Below are 21,696 nucleotides of genomic sequence, written 5' to 3'. Positions count from 1 at the left end.
CAGACTGTGAGCGACCGGCCAGGGAAGGGGCCTGCTGGGGCCACAGGCCACTCTGCCCAGCGGACACCCAAATATGAGATAATAATTATTAGTATAGTCACCGTTCATGAATCTGGGACAGTGCTGACTGCTTTTCACACGTTTCCCATGAAGCTCTCCCAACAACCCATTTTACAGATGAGGGAACTAAGGCTCAGAGAGGCGAATGACTTGCCCAAGGTCATTCCAAAAATAAGTGGCAGAGCTGGGAGTTGAGCCACTGCTCTGGGATCCTGCTGTCACTGTTGACGAGGCAAAGGAGAGGAAGTGTAGTGTGGATGAGGTCCGGGCTGTGAAATTAGACCTAGTTTGAATCCCAACTTTTTTGGCCTCTGAATGTGACTTTAGGCAAGTACTGCTCTGCCTCAGTTTCTCCATAAGTGAAATGAGAACAGTAAAGGCACTCCCTTCATGAGACTTGTTTTTGAGGAACTGGTGCTTCTAAAGTACTCGATGTAGCGCCTAGCATATAGTCGGTGCTTGCTAAATGAGTGCCGTTTTATATTTATTCTTTAAACTCATATAATGCTCCTCATTCATTTTACAGGTAGGGAAACTGAGAGCAGGGAAAAGGGAAGACTTTGTCTGCGAGCAGGTCAGCACTTAAAGGACTCAGTGCTCCCAGTTACCCTGTCACCAATGCTGCCTAGAAGGTCACAAAGTTCTTCCTGATTCAATATACAGCTATCCCAAAGGAACACATCCTAGGGCTCCTCCGGACAGAGACTAGCTTATGCCCAGCTCTGTGTAGGCCCCTTAGTACCTGGGCCATATCCAGGGCGCCCATGACTGCAGCGAAGCTGAACATGTTTCCCATGGTCCCCCGAAGCTCGGCCGCCAGCTGGATGGTCTTGTGCAGAAGAGCTGCCCGCTCCTCAGCGGAGCCCGCGCAGCCCAGGATGTCCACGGCCAGCATGATGGACATGGTGTGGAACCTGTCGGAGCAGCCAGGTCAGAGGGGCGGGGCCAGGGACCTAGGGTTGGGGGTCCTTGTGGTTGAGAGCTGAGGGGCGGAGGGCAGAGCCAAAAGCGAGAGATTGTAAAGGGTCAATGAGATTAGGGGGTGCGGCCAGAGTGAGGAAAAGCAAAGTTAAGGGCTTCTGATTGGTCAGTATAAGTCAGGGGGCGGGGCCAGAGGCCCTAGAGCGCCAGGCTGAGAGGCTTGTGACCGATCAGCGGAAATCATCGGAAATCATCTGGTAGAGCTGTTCTAAGAAAGAAAAGGAGAGAAGCCAGAGCTGATGAGAGGGCCAAGGCTCACAGATTGTGATCGGTCCAGAGGATGCAAAATGTGAATTCGGAGATAAAGGACTCGGTCTTTGGGAAACCAAGATTACTTGGGGCTGGAGATGGAGAAGGAGCGATTGGTCAATGGGATAGGGGGCGTGGCCAGAATCCCTGGGAGCCGGGGTGAGAGACTGTGATTGGCCAACCGGCCACAGCGAAGGGCCGCGCGGTAGCCCAGGGGGTTCCCCGTGAGTCCCCTTGTGTACTCGCCTTACCTTTCCAGCAGGTCTAGTCGTAGCTGCCGGCCATGGGGGAGAGTGAGCAGCTCCATGCCCCAGCGGACTCCCATTAGGGTCTGCATCTCCTTGGTAACGCCCAGTATCCTAGCAACCTACAAGGACGCCCAGAGGGCTGATTAATTTTCTGTCACGGCTAGCTCAAGCCATCTGGGAGTCAGGGAGCTTTATCTTGGAGGGCAGCCTGGCTGGGAGGCTGGGTTTGAATTCCAGCTCTACTGCTAACCCTCTGACATGGAGCAAAATGAGCCTCATTCTCCCCATCTGTGAAACGCGGGATAAATGGGAAAATGCCCAGAAGTGTCTGACATGGGCCAGAGGTGCCCAGGACACCCTTATTCCAGAAGGCAAACCTGAGGTCCGGTGGGGAAAGGGCTTGTCCAAGGTCACACAGTGGGCCTAGACCCCAGGGCTGCTCCCTTCACGCCTAGCACTCTTCACAGAGCTACCTCTCAGCACTGTTTCTTTTCTTGCTTCTTGAGCTCAGAGACCAGTGCAACCAAGCAGTCAGTGCCCTCCCGCCACAAAGTTCAGAGAGAGAAACTGAGACTGAGAGCAAGTCAGGGTCCTTAGATGGTCAAGATCCATTCAAAGCAAAGGCCCAGGCATTCACAATTTATGGACCTAGGCAATGAGTTTTGTCCACTAGGGGGGGGTGGACACGGGAAGTCGGGCCTGTTATATTCCCTGGACCAGCCAGACTGACTTTCACCAGGCTCAGAAAGTGTCCCAGGCAGCCAGACGCCACTGGCTTTCAGGACTCCTCGGTTCCAGTGCCAAACTGACATCTGGAGGAAGCAAGAATATCTCGGTTTTTGCTTTTTTTAAAGGAGAAAATTGGGGCCCAGGTAAAGTGATTAGTCAGAGTCACACAGCAAGTGAAGGACGGCCATGAAGTCAGAATCCAGGCCCATTCGCTATACTTGGGAATTTGGGGCCAGCTCCTCACCACCCTGACCCCTGTCCCAAAGCCAGAGGATGGAGGTGCTCCTCCTGCCCCAGTGTGCACCCAGCACCTACCAGGCAGTCAACCTTGGTGACATGCTGGGCCAGCGTCCGGGCATCGACCTCTGCCAGCAGCTCCTTGACTTTACGCAGGAGGCCCATCTCCAGTGGCCGGTTATCTTTGGGGATCAGTAGTGACTGGAAGGTAGCCGGGTTGAAGGAAGAGGTGGCTTCCACGATGGGGACTGTGAAGGTCCTACCCCAGTCCCCTTCGGGGGCCCCGTTTTCTGACAGTTCCTTAAGCCTCTCGCCATAGCTCCTGGCCTGGCGGCTGGAGGCCTCGGCTGCTGCCCACTCTCGGCTGCCACGGACAGGAGGCTGCAGCTGGCAGTAATGGCCAGAGTCCGGGTCGCTGTAGCTGCTGAGCGACGGTGATGGGGAGGCCTCGCAGCGGGTGTTGGGGGGGCTGGAGTAAGGGCCCTTGTCCGACTCCCCGGCACTTCCAGGACACAGCTGGGGTTCACTGGAGCGGCGGGTGACAGGGGAGGCAGGCAGTGCTGTGGCTGAGGGGGCAGCAGGGGCGGTGTGGACACGGGTCACTGCAGGGAGATAAAGAGAGAGGACTAGATTCCATGACTCCCCACGCAGTGAGGTTCCCCCACCCCGTCCTGGGAACTGGTGACATGCTGGAGATATACCAGTCAAAACAGTAACCATCATCCAAAATTAGAGGTGATGTTTATTGAGCTCTTACTGGCTACGAGATCCTTCTCTGCACATTAGTCCGTTTAACCCTCTCAACATCCTGTGCGTCAGTACTTTTATGATCCCCATTCTCCAGATGAGAAAACCGAGGCTCAGAGAGGCCAGCTGACCTGCCTGAGGTCACCCAGCCAGCAAAGCATAGAGCTGGGATTTAAAACCAGGTGTTAAGTCCTCACTCCTGGGTACTTCCCTGAGCCGCGTTGCTTAGAAATTGTCCGATAAATAATTTGTGGCAAGGCATTTTAACATTTACACCCAAGGGTGTTGTTTTGAAGGCAAGTTGGCAGTTATGACAAGCTGGCAGGCCCGTGTTTAGAGAAGAATTTGTGACAACCCATATAGACAGCAACATGGCAACAGTGTCTCCCAGCAAAGGTTCCTCCCGGGATGCACCTCTGTCTGTGAGCTTTTCCTGCCAGGTGGGCAATATGCAGTATGGCCTGTTGAAAACACTTGTTTTCTTCCAGAAATGAACTAGTGGCATGTTTCTACAGTAGAAATTTTCTTTGTATTTAAAAAAAGCACAGCGCTCTGTGCTTCCTGCTCAATTTTGCTGTGAATCTAGAACTTTTCTGAAAAAGTCTATTTAAAAGACTAAAGCAAGCATGACGAGTCCGGTTTGAGCCCACCACTTGGAATCCGGGACGCATTAAGTCCCAGCCGATGCAGGGCCTGGCAGAGCACCACACACGGAGGCACTTGACCAATGGGGGCTGAGTGTTGCTGACCACACGCACTTCACAGCACTGGAGCCAGATTCAGTAACATTCAGGAGAATGCACTGGAAACCACATGCACAGTGCCTGGTACCCAACAGGGACTCAATGAGTCGTTGCAGAATGAACAAGCCATGGATATGTTTTGCACGTCAACATCGATAGTTCTGCTGGCAAGTTTTTAGTGTCAACTCTTGCAGGGCATTGCTCTCAGAAAAGAGGTAGAAACACACATGATCACATACTATAACAGAAGTCGTCAAAGATAGTGCACACGTGCGCACACAAGGCTACTCCCACCAGATCCCCCCACCTGCCCCTACCCCCTCCGCTGGACATACCGGTACTATAGGCAGGGGAGCTGGGGCTCTCAGAGATGGGGGACACGGGAGAGTGCAGGTCTGGGATCTGGTCCATGCTGAGTGCACAGTTGCGGATGGATTCCCGGGGGTGGGGCAGTGATGTGCTGTGGAGCAGACACCTTCATGAGCAGAGATCCCAGAGGTCAGGGTCCTCAGCTAGTATTAGGACCCCCACCTCTGCCTCCATCCAAGATCTGCTGAACTTCAAAGGCAGAAAAGGCTTGGAGATTATCAAGTCCAACCTCCCAACTGACAGGTACAAAAACTAAAGCCCAGAGGAGGAAAGGCTTGTGCAGTCCACAACCTGCACAACCGTTCTCTTCCCTGGGAACCTTGCCCCCAACTTGCAGAACAGTCTGGGGAGAGGGGCTAGCAGGAAAGGTGGGCAGGCCAAGGGAGCCAGGCCCACCAGCCTGGCCCCTCCTCACTGCTCCCATACTATACCCAGGATGCCTTGGGCTCACATGGCCTGTGGATCCTGGCACCGTTTTGATCACTGGTTCCAAACCACAGGCCAAGTGGCTACTCCCCACAGGGTACCCAACCAGTGATTCCTTGGCTGACAGCACCCAGCCCAGGCCCAGGGAGATGGGACCTATCCAAGTGCTGGTGGCACAGGATGGCAGGTCTTGCTGCAAACAGCCAGGGAGGCCATAGAAATTAGGGGCACAGACTTCGGAGTTGAGAGCCTGGGTTAGAATCTGGGTCCTACCACTCTCTAGCAAGCGGCTGCCCCTTTCCAAGCCTATTTCCTCATCTACAAAGTAGGGGCATGGACAGAAGCCACCTCCCAGGGGGACGTGGGAGTCACTGAAGTTGGGCGCAAGAGCACCAGGAGAGGGCCAGGTACACAGTAGGGCCTCAGGAATGATTGGCTGCTGTGGCTTTTCCTGGGATCAGTGCCCGGTGTCACCTAGCCCCAGACAACTGGGTGTCATCAAAAATGTCGCTGAGAACATTCCATTCCCTGTGCAATGGCTTGCATCCTGCAAAGCCCTCTGCCCTGATGCCCACCTTGGCCTAGTTTGGTAGGGTGGGGTGGGCTGGCAACAAGGACCAGGCCCCTGGCTGGGACAGGACAGCACCCAGGGCTCCCCCCTAGGCCAGAGAGGGCTTTCTGAGTGAGGGCCTTTTATAGGTAGGAACATGGAGGCAAGAGAGGAGGAATGCCAGGGCCAAGGGTGCACAGTTAGTTGTAGCAGAGCTGGGATGGCAACCTGCGCTCCAGACTTCTACTCAGCACAGCCTGAGCTTCCTCCTGTCCTTCCCCACACACCAAGGCTCCAGGGCAGTCATAGCATCTCAGACCCGTGTGACTGGGCCTCCCCTTTCTCACCCGCACTCTCATGACCAACACCCCCATTTGACAGATGGGGAGCCTGAGGCCTAGCATAGGTTCTCACTCACCTGGTGGGGCAGCCATCACTGCGGGTGACCTTGTCGGCGGTGAGCCCGTCGGTCATGGTGACGCTGCGCCGCTTCACGTGGCTGCCCTTGGGGCCTGAGGGGCTGGCGGGGCTGGCAGCCTTGCCACCGCCCTGGCCCAGGCCGTAGCAGGCCTCCAGGTAGCGCAGCGGGAAGGTGCGGTTGACGGGGCAGTAGATGATGGCTCCACTCTGCTCTGACACAGCCTTGCGGCTGCCCACGTGATATCGCACAAGGGCCGGCACGTGGTCGAAGCTCTCCTGCTCGAACAGGTACTGGATGTGGGTGTAGCTCTCACCCGCCTTCACCACCACCTTATTGATTTTGAAGTGCAAGGCCTGGTTGTGCCAGCGGCAGGTGAGCACATAGTCGCCCAGGCTGGTGAGCGAGTCCCGGATGAGGAAGTCACCATTGCGCTGCACCAGGGTCTCGGAGACCTGCGAGAGGCAAGGGTCAGGCTGGGGCGGGGCAGGGGCAGAGAGGGCCAGACCCGGGATCTGGGGGACACAGTGACCAGAGATATCTGAAGCTTGGGAGTTGCACCCTCTGACCCAGATTCAGAGGGTGCAACTCAGCCAGAGGCCCTGGGTCTGGGAAACAGAGGCTCAGGCATGGGAGGACATAACACCCTGGGATGGGGGTCGCCATGATCTGAAACTCAGGTCTCAGACCTACTCCTTCTCAGGTCTCACGTTGGGCAGAGTGGATTCTCAATCCTCATTCCTCCTAACACCCAGTGCTCTGGCAAATCTCTGGGCCTTTGTACCTCAAGCTACTTTCTCGGCCTGGAACATCCTTCCCATCCTGCCCACCTGGTGAACTCCTATCCATCTCATAATGGCCTCTCTCCTCAGCACCCCTTCCTCGGGGCAGCCCACACTCCCTGCTGGGTGCTCTATTCTTACACTTCTCCCACTGGGCTCTGACGGTCTGTCTGCCTGTCAACCCCTACCCTGGGATACCAGCCCTCAAGGGAAGCCACCGCCTATTTTATCTCTGCATCCTTGGTGCCCAGCACAGGACCTGACAGAGCTGATACTCGACAAAGATTTACAGCATGAATGTAAAAGGGAACAGGTGACTATCAGCCTCAGCCCAGAAATTCAACTTTGTCAAAATTGAGCAGCCTAAGGACTGATATGCACTGACCAGACACACAAGAGGCTGATGTATAGCCCTATAACAATAACAGTAAAAATAATCGTAGTAATAATAACAACCACCACCATAAAGGACAATGTTCATTGAGCTCACTGCATGTCAGACATCGTGTTAAGAACTTCACATGCACTAGTTCATTTAATTCTCACAACCACCCTTTAAGGTAGGCACTATTATTATCCTCCATCTTATAGATAAGGAAACTGGGGCTCAGAGAGGTGAAGTGACTTGTTCAAGGTCACACAGTCAGTAAATGGCAGAACTAGACCTCATCCCAGGCTACTCTGATCGAACCCACCAAACAACAGTCAGAGCTTCTCTGGGCTGGGGCTGGCCGGGGCGGTGGGTCTAGGGCTGAGGTCCCAGCTCGGGGCCCGCTCACCTCACGGGGGATGCGGCCATGGTACCAGGCGTGGCTGCGGAGATCCGTGCTGCTGAGTTTGAGCTCTTCCTCCAACTCTTTGTGCAATTTCTCAGGCGATGAGTCCAGGATGTACTTCTCCTTGGAGAACTGGGCAGGAGACAGCAAAAGTTGGCATCCAAACTGAAGCCCCTTCCTCCTTCCCTCCCAACCTCCACCACCCCAGGTGAACTCATTCCATCCTGGGACCCTGGGAACACTTAGGCACAGATCCTCACGCAGGAGTCCCTATCCCAGCAGGAGTAACGGAATCTCAATTAAATCCACCAAAAAGTGCCTACTGTGTTCTAGGCTCTGAACTATGTGCCAGGGTAGATAAGTCAATAAATAAACCTGTCCTCAAGGAAGCTCCTCGTCTAAGAGGGGAGGCAAAAGCGACATGAGCATTTGAGGGACTTCCCTGGTGGTCCAGTGGTTAAGGATCCACCTTCCAATGCAGAGGACGCAGGTTCGATCCCTGATCAGGGAACTAAGATCCCACATGCCGCAGGGCAGCTAGGCCACGGGGCAACTAAGAGCACGCTTTAGAGTTTGCGTGCCACAACAAGAGAGCCTGTACACCGCAACTACTGAGCCCGCATGCCACAACTAGAGAGAATCCTGTGCGCTGCAACTAAGACCTGACGCAGCCAAACAAATAAATAAATATTTTTTAAAAGCGACATGAGCATTTGAGGTCAGCACCACAACACTGGACAGCGGCAAAGTGCCGAGTAGCTTTTCAAAGGGAGGAGATGAAGTCTAGGCCAGGTGGAGTGGTCCGGGAAGACTTGCTGGAGGAGATGGCAATCACAAACACTCATTCTGTACCAAAGACACCAAACTGATCTTGAAGTGGAGGGAGGGAGGATTTCTAAACGTATATAACACAGCAGGTACCCAGGCAAAAGCATGGACAAAAACAGGGCTGAATGCACGAGGATACATTCTGGGACGGTGACTTATACAGGCCTCGAGGAGGCAGCTACAAACGCGGTTGCAGAGCACCCCCCTGCCTAAAGACACCTGTGATGTCCTCTACAGTTCCCAAAGCCCTTTCTTCCTTGCTGTCTCAAGCAATCCTTGCTAGATGGGGAAACTGCAGCCCAGCAGGGAAGCCCGAGGTCACTCACTGGAGATAATGCTCAGGACCCCCCCTTCCACCTGCCCAAGGGGGAGATTCCTGGTTTCCTGGTTACTGTGGCCTGGGGTTGGAGGCCTAAGAACAGGGGGAGGGGAGCCCCTGCTGCCAGATGTGCCCCCACCATGAAGCCCAGCCCAATCCTGGCTGTCTTGTGAGTTCCCCAGGCCTCAGTTTCTTCCTCTGTAAAATGGGAACAATTGCAGAACCTGCTTCACAGGATTGCAAGGATGAAAGGAGACAATACTCCAGAGCACTGCAACTAGCCCACAGATGTCCTTGTCACTGCCAGAACATGTAACATCGCTTCCTCTCCCTTCCCCCAATTCCAGACCGCAATGATGGCTGGCCCAGGACAGATAGATATGGCCCAGACCTGGCCAAGCAGCAGGACAGATGAAGGGGGGCACTAAAGGGCAATCTCTCCCCAGGACCCGCTCCTCACCAGGGTCCAGCATCCTCTAGTCCAGTCCCTGCCTCCTCTGACCTTTCACAGTTCTCAGAGCCTAACCCTGCTGCTCCATTCTCCACACCTCTGCTCCCACTGCCTTGATTTACCTCAGTCTACACTGCTGCCAAGACATCGTGGTTCCCAGCTTCAGAGATATCTAGAGTCTCTGGCTCCATTATTTCAACACTGAACCTCTACTCTGGGACAGGTCCTGTGCCAAGGGCTGAGCCCAAGGTCATCAGGACAGGCGGCCTCTGTCCTGGGGGAGCCACACAGATACTGACAAGCCACCCCAGGATCTCTGGATGTTCAGAGACGCACAGGGAGCTCCAGGAGCAGATGAGCATGTCCCTCCTCATCTGGTCAGGGAGTCCCTGAAGAAGTGCCGTCCCCACGGAGGCCGGATGGAGCCAAGCAAAAGCATCAGGGTGAGGACAGGCAGGTGGGCAGGAAAGAGCTCTGGGAAGACAGTGGCAGAGTCAGGGCCCTGTAGGCAGAGCCAAGGCCCTGGGGGCGGGAGGAGAAGCTTCGAAAGGGCTGGGGGTGGCAGGGGCAGGCGCGGCAGGGCTGTGAGGCTGCCTTGGGGAGCTGGGATTTACCCAGAGGCCACAGCAGAGCTGCAGAAGGTTTCTAAAGTGTTGGGGCAGGTTCCATCCACTGCGTGGAGATGGCCTAGTGTTTTCCAGGCAATGGCAGGGGAGGGTGGGGTATGGGGATGGGAATTGGGGGAAGGGTGTTTACACAACCATTGATCAGGTGTGGGGAAGAGGGCGGAGGAGTCAGAGAGGATTCCAGGTAGAGAGCCTGGGAGGACAATGAGACACTCTCCAAGGTGGGCAAGGCTGGGGCAGGAGCAGCTTGGGGATGGGCCCATACAAATTTGGGCTTTGAGGTACCTGTAGGGCTCTGGCGACCGATGGTGGGAGTGGATGATGGAGATGAGTGCTCCAGAAAAGGCAAGGCCTGAGGATGGGGATTCTGTACATCCTCCGCCCAGGGTAGAAACCAATACCCCAGAAAGGCAGGGAGGTCCGGGGTGAACTGAGATTAGCTAACTCAGATACCTACACTCCTCCATGGGGTTCCCTATTCTTCAGGGTCCTGGCCCCTCCCCTATACCACACCACACCCTGGAGAGGGAACAGTGGAAGTCACAGGGGAGACTCCTCCTTGACAAAGAGCATGCAATTGAGAAGTTGCCCCAGTTCCACAGCTGGAGCAAGGGGGACAGGGGGCAAAGAAGGGGAGGGGCTGTGTGGTAAAGAACCTGGCCTCGAGACTCTGCCTGCCACTGTATGACCTTGAGCCAATCAGTTTCCCTTTCTGGGCCTGGGTAGCTTCATCTGTAAATGGTGGGTGGGAGACCGGGCTCCACTTTTCCAACCATAATCAATGGTCAGGGAGAACCTGGAGGGACAAACTTGGTCCTCCCACACACCTGAGGTTAGGGAACCCTAGGGTCTCTGTGATTCCTCACCTTCGACCCGGGGGTCCCTAGCTCCCAAGGAGGGTGGGTGCTGGGGCGCGAATGCAGCATCCCTGCTCCCGCTGCACTGCTATTGGCCAGAGATGATCTCACCGCCTCCCGGCCTGCGAGCTCCTGATTGGCGGGTGCGGGGATGCTGCGCTCAGCCGCCGGCGGGGCAGTCATTCAGGCGGGCTTGGAGCGTGTGTGAGCCTGGGGGAGCGCAGAGGTGATGCGCCCCGCGTCCCCCAGGGGGCTCGGGAAGCAAAAGCGCGGAGACCCCGAGTCAGGGTCTTAACCCCTTCTCACCAGCCGGTGCCCAGCAAGTCCCCTCTAGCTCCCTTAAGTCTCGCAACCCTGAGCAAAGCCATCCGCAGATGATGCTCCGCAGAGAGGCGGGGTCCGGGTCCTCCCCTCCACCCCCTTCCGTTTAACCCTTTCACCGCCACGGCGCCGTCCCGCACTGACCGGCCAGCTAGGCTAGGAGACCCGCGCCCGGAGCACGTCCAAGCCCACCTAGAGGGCAGGAGGGTTGCAGGCGCTCTGGCCTCAGCCTCGGCACCCGCAGCATCCCCTCAGCTTCCCACCCCTCACTCAGCCTTTGGACCCCGGCCCAGCGCCCCCGGTACAATGGGGAGTCAGGCTGCCCGGGTCAGCCGCAGGGGCCGGAGTGCTCGCTGGAGGACCGGCAGGACGCCGGGGACCTCATCTCCAGGTACCCAACGCCCCAGCTCAGCTCCATCCTGCAGAGGAGGCAGGACCGGAACGGTAGCCTCCGCAGCCCCGAGTCTCGGGAGTGGCAGCTGGACCCTCACCCTGCGGAGCGTCTGGGCGCCCAGAGGTGAGGTTGGGGCGACCCCGCCCCCTCCCGCAGCCCTCAGCCTGCAGCCCGCAGCCCCTGCCTGGCCGGACCCTGCGCGGCGTCACGGGCTGCGGCTCCCCGGTTCCGGGGGCGAGCGGCCAGGGGTCCCAGCCCGGAGCGCCTGGCGGGGGCCGAGCCGCCCCCTCACCTGCACCTGCACGAAGGAGCCGCGGTAGAAGCAGCAGGCGGCGGCCGACAGGGCGCTCCACAGGCTGCACCGCTCGGTCATGGTGGGGCCGGGCGGCCAGGGCCGGGACTGTGCGGGGGACGGCTGCCGACGGGGCAGGGGCGCGGGACCGACCGGGCTGGGCACCGGCTGCGCTTGCCTCTCGGCGGCGCGATTACCTCATCGCCTTGTCGGGGGAGGAGCGGGGAGGCGGGGCGGGGAGACCCCACCCTCCTGCCGGCCCCGGGAGGGGAGGGGGCCATTGTTCCTCCCTCCGCCCGCCCCCGGCTCCCCGCCCCTAGCCCCCAGAGCTCCAGCCCCGCGCGCCCCGGCAGCCTGTAGTCTGGGATGCTGAACGGGGGACCTGCCAAGGGGGGCTTCACGGGGGGCAGAAGGATGGGTTGGGGACCCCTGGGTCGGCAAGGGAGGGGGGGTGTCCTGCCGCCCCCACTCGTCTCACCCCTCACTGACCCGGAGCGGGCAGAGACTTTGAACTAAATCATATCTAAAGCTGGAAAAATCCCTGTATATGTTTGACCAAATCCTTTGTGGCCTCAGGAAATCTCCCAGAGCCCAGGATTTCTCATCTCTGATTTGGAATCAGGGACTCTGCTGGGAAGTGCGGGATATTCCACTGACAGACTTGGGGGGGTGGGGAGGGCAGAGACTCAGTAAGGCTCAATGGTTTGGGAATCAGTCTGGGTTCAACTAGCGGTGCCCCACCTCCACCCAACCAAGTCCCTTCTCCTGGAGCCCAGATTTACTCATCTGGAAAACATACCTGTGCTGACCTCACAGAACTCTTGTCAGCATTGGCTGAGCTGATGCATGTAAGTTGCCAGACATAAAACAAGTGCTCAATAAATGCTTGCTATTGTTTTCAAGCTTAGTGTCTTAGAATCTGGACTTTTGGTCCTAGAATCATAGGCTCTTCCGCACAAAGGGAGTCATCATTGACTCTGCATCGGTCTGGCCTGGAGTTCAAATCCTTTTGACAGGCTGTGTGACCTTAGGCAGGTGAGTCCACCTCTCTGGGTCTCAGATATTTGATTATTTTCTGTAAATACATCTGAAGCTCTGAGCATGGAGCTTGGAGTTTTACGGTCTTGGAACTTTAGAATCCTTGCCTTAGAATCAAAGTACTCACATCACGATCTGAGAAACCCTGGAGCTCTGGAAGCTGAGTACGTAAGGTCAGGAATGGACTTTTGGTAACCGACTATTGATTCCACCCTCTTCTGAGGCTTGAAGCCACAACTAACATTGCTTTGAGTTCATACTTCAAGGGATTCTTTAATCAGCTCCACTGAGCAAGTATTATTTCTTTTATAGCATTTTTAAATTACATTTTTCAGCCCAGTAAACTAAGGGAAAAATACAAAGCTAATCCTCACAGGGATCTCACTACCATCAGTGATGGGGATCTCATTACCTTTCCAGGCAGCTGGGATTTATGGGGTGCTGAAATATGCCCCTGTGTGGTCCACCACTGGCTTTGGTGCTGGTTCTACCTGAGGCCTCTGTCCCCCCTGTGGTGTCAGGGCTCGGGATGAGGAGCCAGGGCCCAAATCCTGGGAGCAGCTCCTGCTCAACTTGCTACAGCCCTGGGCTGCATTTCCTGGGCTCACTCAAGCTTGCTTTCTGACCGCGCCCACACTCTTACCTCTGCCTGGATCACTCTACCACCCATCTCTGCTTATCTTTATCTCCTTTCCAGCTTTCTGTTTGGAGAGAGGATGTTGGTGAATATTCCTGGTCAACTGCAATGGCTTGGCTTCAATGCCTCCTCCTCCAGAAAGCCTTCCTTGATCTCCCCATCCCCAGCTCCTGAGCTGAAAATCGTCCCCTACCTCTGGAGCTCCAATGGCTTCTTATCTGAGCCTTCTGGGGATGGTGGGAGACAGCAATGTGAGCACTTCCCACAGAGCTCATTACTAGTCACTTACACGGAGCTTTACAGGCAGCATCTTGGGTGATGGAATGCCCTGGGGTCAGGAACCAGCCTGGCCTGCTCTGTTCCAGGCCCAGATCTCCCCTTCATGGGCATGGACTCATTGAGCCCATAGCAACCCTGGTTTGGAAGCACCACTGTTACCCCATTTCATACAGGTGAACACTGAGGCTCAGAGAGGTGACACACCCAAAGTCATGTGGCAAATAAGTGGCAGATCTGGGACTAAAATTTGGGTCTGCTAAATTACAAAACACAAGCCCAAACCATTGTGTGGTTCTGCCCTGGTCCCCACATGGGCCAGGAGCCCTTGGAACACAGGGCCTGGCGCTCCTTGCCCTCTGCTGTGTGCTCCATACTCGGCAGGGGACCTGGCTCAGGGTGGGTGCTCCGGGGTGTGGAAGGCCAAGGGCTCTGTCCATGGTCTTGGCATCAAATAAACTTGGACAGCAATCCCAGCTCTGCCCTGCAGTAGCTGTGTGGTGGTGGGCAAGTCACTGCACTTCTCTGGGCCTCAAATTTCCCATCTTTAAATGGGCACAAGAAAGCCCTCACTGCCCAGTGATGAGGGAAGAAGTCAAAGACCTCATTTATGTAAAGAGCTCAGAAGTGACTCCCAGTGCTAGCAGCCTGCACAGGGCTCTGCACACAATAGGCACTCGAAATGTTATGTCGTGTTATTGTTATCGTTATTATTTCAAAACTGCATTTTCAACATTCCCAGTGCCCAGGACAAATTAAGCTCATGATCGATGTGACTGTGCCCATTATCTGTGATGAGGAACTGAGTCATCCTTTCCTGCTGCCACCTCCCGGCACCAGCACCACACGCTCAGAGACCAAGTGGGATTAGAGCCGGTCTTCGCAAGGAGCCACCCTCGGGGCCCTGTCCAGCTGGCAGCTGGATGGAGTCTGGTAGTAACAAACATTGGGAAGTCCTGAGTTTGGGGCCAGGAAAGAATGATGGAAGGCATGGGAAGAAGATGCTGGGATTGAAAGCAGACCCCACACGCTGCCCTGACTCCTAGACCTTCTCCTCCTGGGAACAGTCGGAGAGATCTGGCTCCTAACCAGGCCAGAAAAGGACTCTGCCCTTCCTGGAACAGACTCTGGGCCCTCCAGTGTCCCCTTCCGGCCCCTCTTACCTTCACATAGTCCCCGCCAGCCTCCGGCTCTCCAGTGGCCCTGGAAGGAGAGAAGAAAAGTGAGTGTTCCCAGCCCTGCCTGGCTCCCCAGCTGCCAGCCTCTGCCCACCTGCAGGCAGGAGGGGGCACTGCAGCTGATAGCATTTGCTGGAATCTGCTGGCTGGGCTACTCCTCCACTCTCCAGCTGTGCGACCCTGGGCAAGTACCTTCGCCTCTCTGAGCCTGTTTCCTGTCTGTAAATCAGGGTAATGATAGCCTCTGCTTCCTCGGGTTTTCTCGAGGACTCTGGGAGCTGATGAATGTTATATGCTTAACACGGGGCCTGCTCCCTGAATTGCTATCTTCGACCAGCTTCAGGACGCTGCACTCCCCTGGTGTTCACTCCCCACCTCCTCCCTGACTCCACAGTTGGTGGCCCCAGGCTGGGCCTCAGCCTCCTTTCCTCCCGCCCTACCCTCATTCCCTAATGCAGAGTGACCCACCCAGTGGCACACCATGGTGCCATTGCTGGTGACATTTGGCTGCGGAATTGATCCCCTCCCCTAAGAGGTGGTCAGGATGGGGCCTGGAGAGGCCAGAGGCTGGGGGTGGCTGTTTTTCCCAGGTGCCAAATAGATATCACCCTTCCTCGTGAGGGCTTCCGTGAGCCACTTCCCCCAGTCCTCGGCCTTAAAGGCCCTCCCTTCTCCGATGCAGCCTGGACCTGCCCCTTCAACACCAGACTCAGAAACCCAACTGCCTCCTTAGCATCTCCTCTCAGATGTTTGAAGTCATTTTGACTTTCGTATCCAAAGCAGGACTGCCGATCCCCCCCACCCCACGCCCCTGCTCCCCACATCCGACTCCCATCTCAGTTGATGTCAGCTTCATCCTTCTTGTTTGGCCCAAAACCCTGCAGTCCTCTGCACCTCCTCTCTCACTCACACTCCATGCCCAATTCATCAGGAAATCCTGTGGCTCTACTTCCAAAATAGATCCTGAGCACTTCTCTCCATGTGTCAACCCTGCCCCATCTGGGACGCCCTCTGTGTCCTCTGTGGAGCACACAGCAGCCTTCTGGCTGTGTCTGCCCTCACAGCCCTCTGCCACCCAGGCGGCTCTCAAGTGAAAAGCTAAGCAGATCTCGGTGCACAAAACACCCCCAAGCCTCCCATCTCTCAACGAACAAAATCTAAATCCCACTCCATGGTCTGCAAATGGCTGGCCATGTAATTTATCAACTAAACCAAGACTTTTCTTCCCTTGTGAGAGTAAAGAGGGTGCCATTTTCATGCCAGAAAAACAAATGTAAACAGGCTTACGTGTTCCCCAACCTACAATGCCCTGTGTGGCCCTGGTGGTATCTGACTGCCCGCCTCATCAATTCCCACCCCCAAAATATGTCTCCCTCCCTCATTCTGCCCCGGCCACATTGGCCTCCTTGCCAAGCTCGTTCTTGCCACAGGGCCTTTGCACTTGCTGTTCCCTTGCCTGGAATGCTCTCCGCCCCACCCCACATCATCACACAGCTTGCCCCTCCCCCTACTTTATTTAGAGCTCTGCTTAATGTCCCCAACCCAGAGAAGCCTTCCCTGACCACCCTGCCAAGAATAGTCCCTTGTCCCTCACTCTCTGTCCTCAACCCTGCTTTCTTTTCCTCAATCTCTGCCTGAAACAATCACTTTACATTTATTTGTTGACTCAGTTACCTGACGCCTCCCCTGGGGCACTAACTTTATATAGCTCACAGGTGAGCCCCCACCATGGTGCCTGGCACGTGGTAGGAGCTCAAGAACTCTTTATTGCTTAAGGAATGTATGAACAGTAAACCCTCAACCAGTATTCATCACTGTTGTTATTATTAATTCCCTCAACCAGTATTCATCACTATTGTTATTATTAATTCTGTCAGGCTGGACCCTGGTTCTCTGGCTGGCACAGGCCTCAGTATTGCCATCTGCAAAATAGGGAGGAAAGTCAAACATCAGGGAACTGCTTCCTCAAATACAGAAGCAGCAAATTTAAATTTAAATGTGATAAATCTAATAAAATAAATTTAAAACAAAAACAGCTGAGCTAAAAACAAGACAAAACAAAAACTGTGGGTGAAGTATATGTTTCCAGGGCAGAATTCCATGCAGGGTTTCCCCCAGCTCCTGAGGCCAGGGGCTCCTCATTGAGATGCTGTCTGACAGTCCTCCCTGTTCTGACATTCCAGAGTCCCTGGTGCTAGCCTTCCTTCCTGCAAAGTCCTTGCTGACCTCTAACCGTAGTCCCTCAAGCTGCAGCCTGGCCCCAGCAGGCTCCCAAAGGTGTTTGGGTTCTCTCTGTCCAGCCGAGTTGGGAGTGGGGTGGAGTACAGACCCCTCCCCCTCTCACCACCCTGCTCTTCCTGGGTGAGGTGTCCCATCCCAGTGTTTCCGGCCATTTAGGCCCGGAAATCCTCCCACTGCTGGGAACAGATTGGCCAGGACACTGGGATCGCCTAGCACTTCCTCCTGCTTCCTGTCTACTTCCCCTCATGCTCTGGGCAGGAGCAGAGCCTTGGGGAGGGGGCGCCTGCCCCAGGGAGCAGGTGGGCTGAGGTGGCCAGAGCCAGTGGGGGTGCTCAGGCAGAGGCCCAGGCCCAGGAAGCTGAGGGCCTGGAGCCACCACCAGCACCCATCACCTCTCCCTGCCCCACTATAACACTCCAGGATTCCTAAGACATAAGGTGACCATGTTGGCTCACCACCCACTGACATCATTTGCCCAGACTATGGCCACCACCTCCTCACTGCCTCCCAGCCTGCATCTGTGTCCCTCTGACTTGTTCTCCCCCCAGCAGCCAGAGCAATCCTGTTAAAATGAGTCAGCTTACGACTTTCCTGTGCTCCAGCCCACTGGAGTGAGCCCCAGTTTCACTCAGAGTAAGAGCTGAAGTCCTGGGGACTTCCCTGGTGGCACAGTGGTTAAGAATCCGCCTGCCAGTGCAGGGGACACAGGTTCGAGCCCTGGTCCGGGAAGATCCCACATGCAGCGGAGCAACTAAGCCTGTGCGCCACAGCTACTGAACCTGCGCTCTAGAGCTGCGAGCCACAACTACTGAGCCCGTGAGGCACAACTACTGAGCCCGTGCGCCACAACTACTGAAGCCCGTGTGCCTAGAGTCCGTGCTCCACAATAAGAGAAGCCCCCGCAATGAGAAGCCCACGCACCGCAACAAAGAGTAGCCTCCACTGGCTGTGGCTAGAGAAAGCCCACGTGCAGCAACAAAGACCCAATGCAGCCAAAAATAAATAAATAAGTATATATTTTTTTAAAAAGCTGAAGTCCTCATAACAGCCTTCACACACTGGCTCTGACCACACTCCCCTCACTCACGCTGCCCCAGCCAGGCTGGGCTTCTTGCTGCCTTTTGTTCCCACCTCAGGGCCTTTGCACTTTCTGTTCCCTCTGCGAGAATACTTTCCCTCCAGATATCCACTAAACTCCCGCCTTTCCCTCCTTCAGGTTTTTACCAAAATGTCCCTTCTCAGTGAGTCCTTCCCTGGCCGCCCATCTGGAAGTGAAGTGTGGCCTCTCAATGCTCGCCACCTCCCCGCCCTGCTTCGTCCCTCTCCGTAGTGCTTCATCTGACTTGCCATGCACTATCTCCTCTCACCAGAACATCAGCTCCACAAGGGCAGGGGTTGGGTTCTGCCTAGAATGGTGCCAGGCACCCTATAAAGATGTTTTGCTCTGTTTTGTATTTTTTGGTCACACTGCGTGGCATGTGGGATCTTAGTTCCCTGACCAGGGATCGAACCCGTGTCCCCTGCAGTGGAAGCACGATGTGTTAAACACTGGACCACCAGGGAAGCCCCTGTAAAGATGTTTATGAATGAATAAATGTCACAGCAGCCCCTGCAATCCTGAGGACAAACTCTAGTTCTCATGGGTCGGCCCACTGTGACCCAGCCCCTGCCAGCCACCCCTCGTCTCTTCCTTAGGGTCCTCCATGCACTCAGGCTTCACACTTCCTCCAAAGAGCTCTACCCGCTCCAGCCTCAGGACCTTTGCACATGATATTCCTTCTGCCTAGAGGAATTCTCTCCCTTAGAGTCAGAGTAATCCCTACTCAGCCTGCAGATCTCAGTTTGCTTGGAGACTTCTAGAATGTTCTCTCTCCCTTTGTAATGATCAAATCCAGGAATCAAAGCTTCCATTTTAAAAAACTCAGCTCCGGGCTTCCCTGGTGGCCCAGTGGTTAAGAACCCGCCTGCCAGTGCAGGGGACACGGGTTCGAGCCTTGGTCTGGGAAGATCCCACATGCCGCAGAGCAACTACTCCCGTGCACCACAACTACTGAGCCTGCACTCTACAGCCTACGTGCCACAACTACTGAGCCCGCGAGCCACAACTACTAAAGCCTGTGTGCCTAGAGCCCACGCTCCGCAACAAGAGAAGCCACTGCAATGAGAAGCCTGCGCAACGAAGAGTACCCCCTGCTCACAGCAACTAGAGAAAGCCCGCACACAGCAACGAAGACCCAACGCAGCCAAAAATAAATAAATAAATATTTAAAAATAATAAAATAAAACTGAAATACTGTATTTAAAAAAAAACTCAGCTCCATTAATTAATTAATTAATTAATTTCTTATTTTATGGATTTAAAAGGCACTTCCTCTCTAATATTAGTGGTGAAATCAATTAATAAATAATAGTGACAACTGAGCTAAATAAGTTCCACTAATCAGCTGCATTAATTATTTAAATAACCAACCCCTTTAATTGCCTGAATTAGCTGATTTGTTCTTATAACTGGTACCACTTATTGCATACATTAGCTTAATTAATTGAATTAATGATCAGTCATTAGAGTCCATTATCCTTTATTTCCCCAGTGCAGGTTTCGGTCTGAGCTTTACTTTCAGGGTCTCCATCCTGGCCAGGAGGGAAGGGCGAGGCTCCCCCAGGGACCCTGGAGGAGAGGCTGCCATCCTGTTCCACCTTGGCCCTCCCTTACCACAGGCAGCCTTGCCCTGCAGAGCCCTGCAGCCTCGCTGCCCTCTGTCTGTCCCCGACTTTGCTCCCTGGGGTGTGGTCATATGGCCTTGAGTGGAGATTTCCCCAACGTCTGCCTCATGCTTCCCAGCTTTCCCCCTGCCCTCCCCTCTCTGAGCTTCAACTTCCTCATCTGTGAAATGGGCATATTTTAACTGTCTGCCCAGAGGGGCTGCAAGGATCCTATGAGAAGGAAAGGTGGAAGGTTCCTTAGCCCCTGTGGTTCCTCTCGTTGCCCCAGCACCACCACCCCCCAAATGAAATTTCCCATCCTGCTCCTCCTGGGGGGTTGAAGATACCCTCCCTCCTTCACTCCGACTTTCACTCACCCGGGGCAGAGAAGCAACCCTGCTCTATGCTCCTTAGTCCTTAAAGACCCTGAGAAGGGAGAGCTGGGGTGGAAAGCCCCATCTCTCTGGGGACACCCAGCCAAGAGGCCTTTGGGATTCCCTGCCAGGAAGGCCCTTGGCTTTAGCCTCTGCCCTGCCCCCTCTTCTGTACGATGGGCCACCACCATCCTGGAGACGTCCTTCCTCCTCTCTGCCATTCTGCGCCCTCAGTCTTCTTGACAGGGGTGAGCTCCCCAGCAGAGCTCAGGAAGGGTCCCAGCTCTGTGAGAAGAGGACAGATCGGGGGTCGCTCATCCCAGGGCAGAGCTGAGGAGTCTGAGTCCCAAGAGCTGCTGAGACTTAACAGCTGCTGGAGACAAGCAAATGCGGAAGACGACTGAATGCCTGTGCAGAAGCCCCGCTATAGAGCAGGACACAGAGCTGCTCAGACGAGACCTGCCTTGGCTCTGCTTTATTCCTTGCCCGAGGCAGGCTCCCCCAGATGATGGGGACTGCTCCTGGATGGAGATGCGGGACACTGGGGAGGGGAAAGTGAAGAAAAAGAATATTCCGACCAGACCAGGAACCCAGAATCAACATGAGGAAGAGGAAACGAAGTGGGCATGGACAGGGGAAAGACCCTCAGGGGCTCTGAAGAGGGCCCTCAGCTGGGAGGGAGGAGGCTGTGTGACCCTGGGCGAATCCCCCTTGTTGGGCCTCAGTTTCCTCTTCTACAAATGGGTGTGGTGATCGCCTGAGCATCCTGTGTGCCGGTACTTCCTCGGGCCAGGGCCAGGTTAAATGCTCTACTTTGTCTAGTCCTCACGATGACCCTGTGAAGTAGGTGCTGTTATTGTCCCCAATTTACAGATGGGGAAACTGAGGGTCAGAGAGGGGAAGGGGGTTTCTCAATGTTGTAAAGACAGTCAGCAGTGGGCCTCTGAGCCGCTGATGTCGCCGACCGCTTTCTTCCCCAGCTCTCACGCCACATACGTCCAGCATTCTGTAAACAGAGTCCGCTAAGGGTTTGAGGGGATGTGGCTCCAGCTGGGGTTGGTGGGGGGACCGTCCATCCTTCCTGAGCCAGCGCAGTTCCCACAGCCTCAGGCGTCTGGGGGTCTCAAGGGCTATGAGAAAGTCTCCACAGGAAATGAGAGCCAGGAGCAGCTGGGCCCCTTTGGAAGACAAGGACCAGCCGCCCAGAGTCTGAGGAGGCTGAATGGGCTGAGCCCACCACAGCCCCCTCCCCCCTGTGGGTAATCACTACCAGATGCCCGGCAGCTGACGTCACTTTGCAGGGCCGAGAGGGTCGTGGGACTCTGGGGAGTGTTGGGAATTCTTGGACAGGAATCAACATTCCGAAAGGAAATGGTGGGGGGGGTGGGGACGGGGGTCTTGGCCTGTTCTCAATGCCTGGCACCAGGGCTGGGGCACGGGCAACACAGGGTGCCCCCGGCCGGGGTGCTTCCTTCTCCACGTCTCAGTTTCCTTCTGAACAGCCCTGGAAGTGGAGTGGAGGGGTCTGGGTCTCTGGGAGGCAGGAAAGGATGTTCAGGTGAGACACTTTAGAATGAGTAGGACTGTGGTCAAATCCTCCTTAAAGGAGAAGTCCTCGTAAAACATAAGTCAGAGTGGGGCCTTCCTCTGCTTGAGGCCAGCAACGGCTTAACTCGCTCAGAGTCAAAGCCAGGTCCTTGCTGGGCCTTCCAGGCCTCACTTATCTGAACCCATTTCCTTTCTGGCCTCATTTCCACCACTCCTCTCCCCAGCCCCCATCTTGCTCTCTGCTGCTCCTCAAACGTGCCAAGGATGCTCCCACCTCAGGGCCTTCGTACCTGCTATT

At 55.4% G+C, this 21,696-nt stretch overlaps 1 protein-coding gene across 6 annotated transcripts in view; it reads right to left on the bottom strand.

Annotated features, from left to right (window-relative positions):
* SH2D3C (SH2 domain containing 3C) overlaps nucleotides 1–21,696 on the bottom strand; it is a gene marked incomplete at its 5' end in the record, with an annotated part of 31,193 nt that overhangs the window by 2,753 nt on the left and 6,744 nt on the right. For 2 of the 6 annotated variants that reach the window (XM_082843633.1, XM_082843637.1), the window contains 7 exons: nucleotides 803–974; nucleotides 1,542–1,657; nucleotides 2,583–3,106; nucleotides 4,330–4,454; nucleotides 5,758–6,212; nucleotides 7,319–7,447; nucleotides 14,518–14,557. In XM_082843633.1, coding sequence (XP_082699759.1) covers nucleotides 803–974; nucleotides 1,542–1,657; nucleotides 2,583–3,106; nucleotides 4,330–4,454; nucleotides 5,758–6,212; nucleotides 7,319–7,447; nucleotides 14,518–14,557 — 1,561 coding nt within the window. Of the gene's footprint in view, nucleotides 1–802; nucleotides 975–1,541; nucleotides 1,658–2,582; nucleotides 3,107–4,329; nucleotides 4,455–5,757; nucleotides 6,213–7,318; nucleotides 7,448–11,403; nucleotides 11,485–14,517; nucleotides 14,558–21,696 lie in introns of those variants that run through there. The other 4 variants (XM_082843638.1, XM_082843634.1, XM_082843635.1 and 1 more) reach the window with 4 other exon arrangements.

Source organism: Leucopleurus acutus (genome assembly GCF_964270905.1).
Source record: "Leucopleurus acutus genome assembly, chromosome: 7".
Classification (NCBI taxonomy): domain Eukaryota; kingdom Metazoa; phylum Chordata; class Mammalia; order Artiodactyla; family Delphinidae; genus Leucopleurus; species Leucopleurus acutus.
This window is presented reverse-complemented; position numbering and strand designations above follow the sequence as displayed.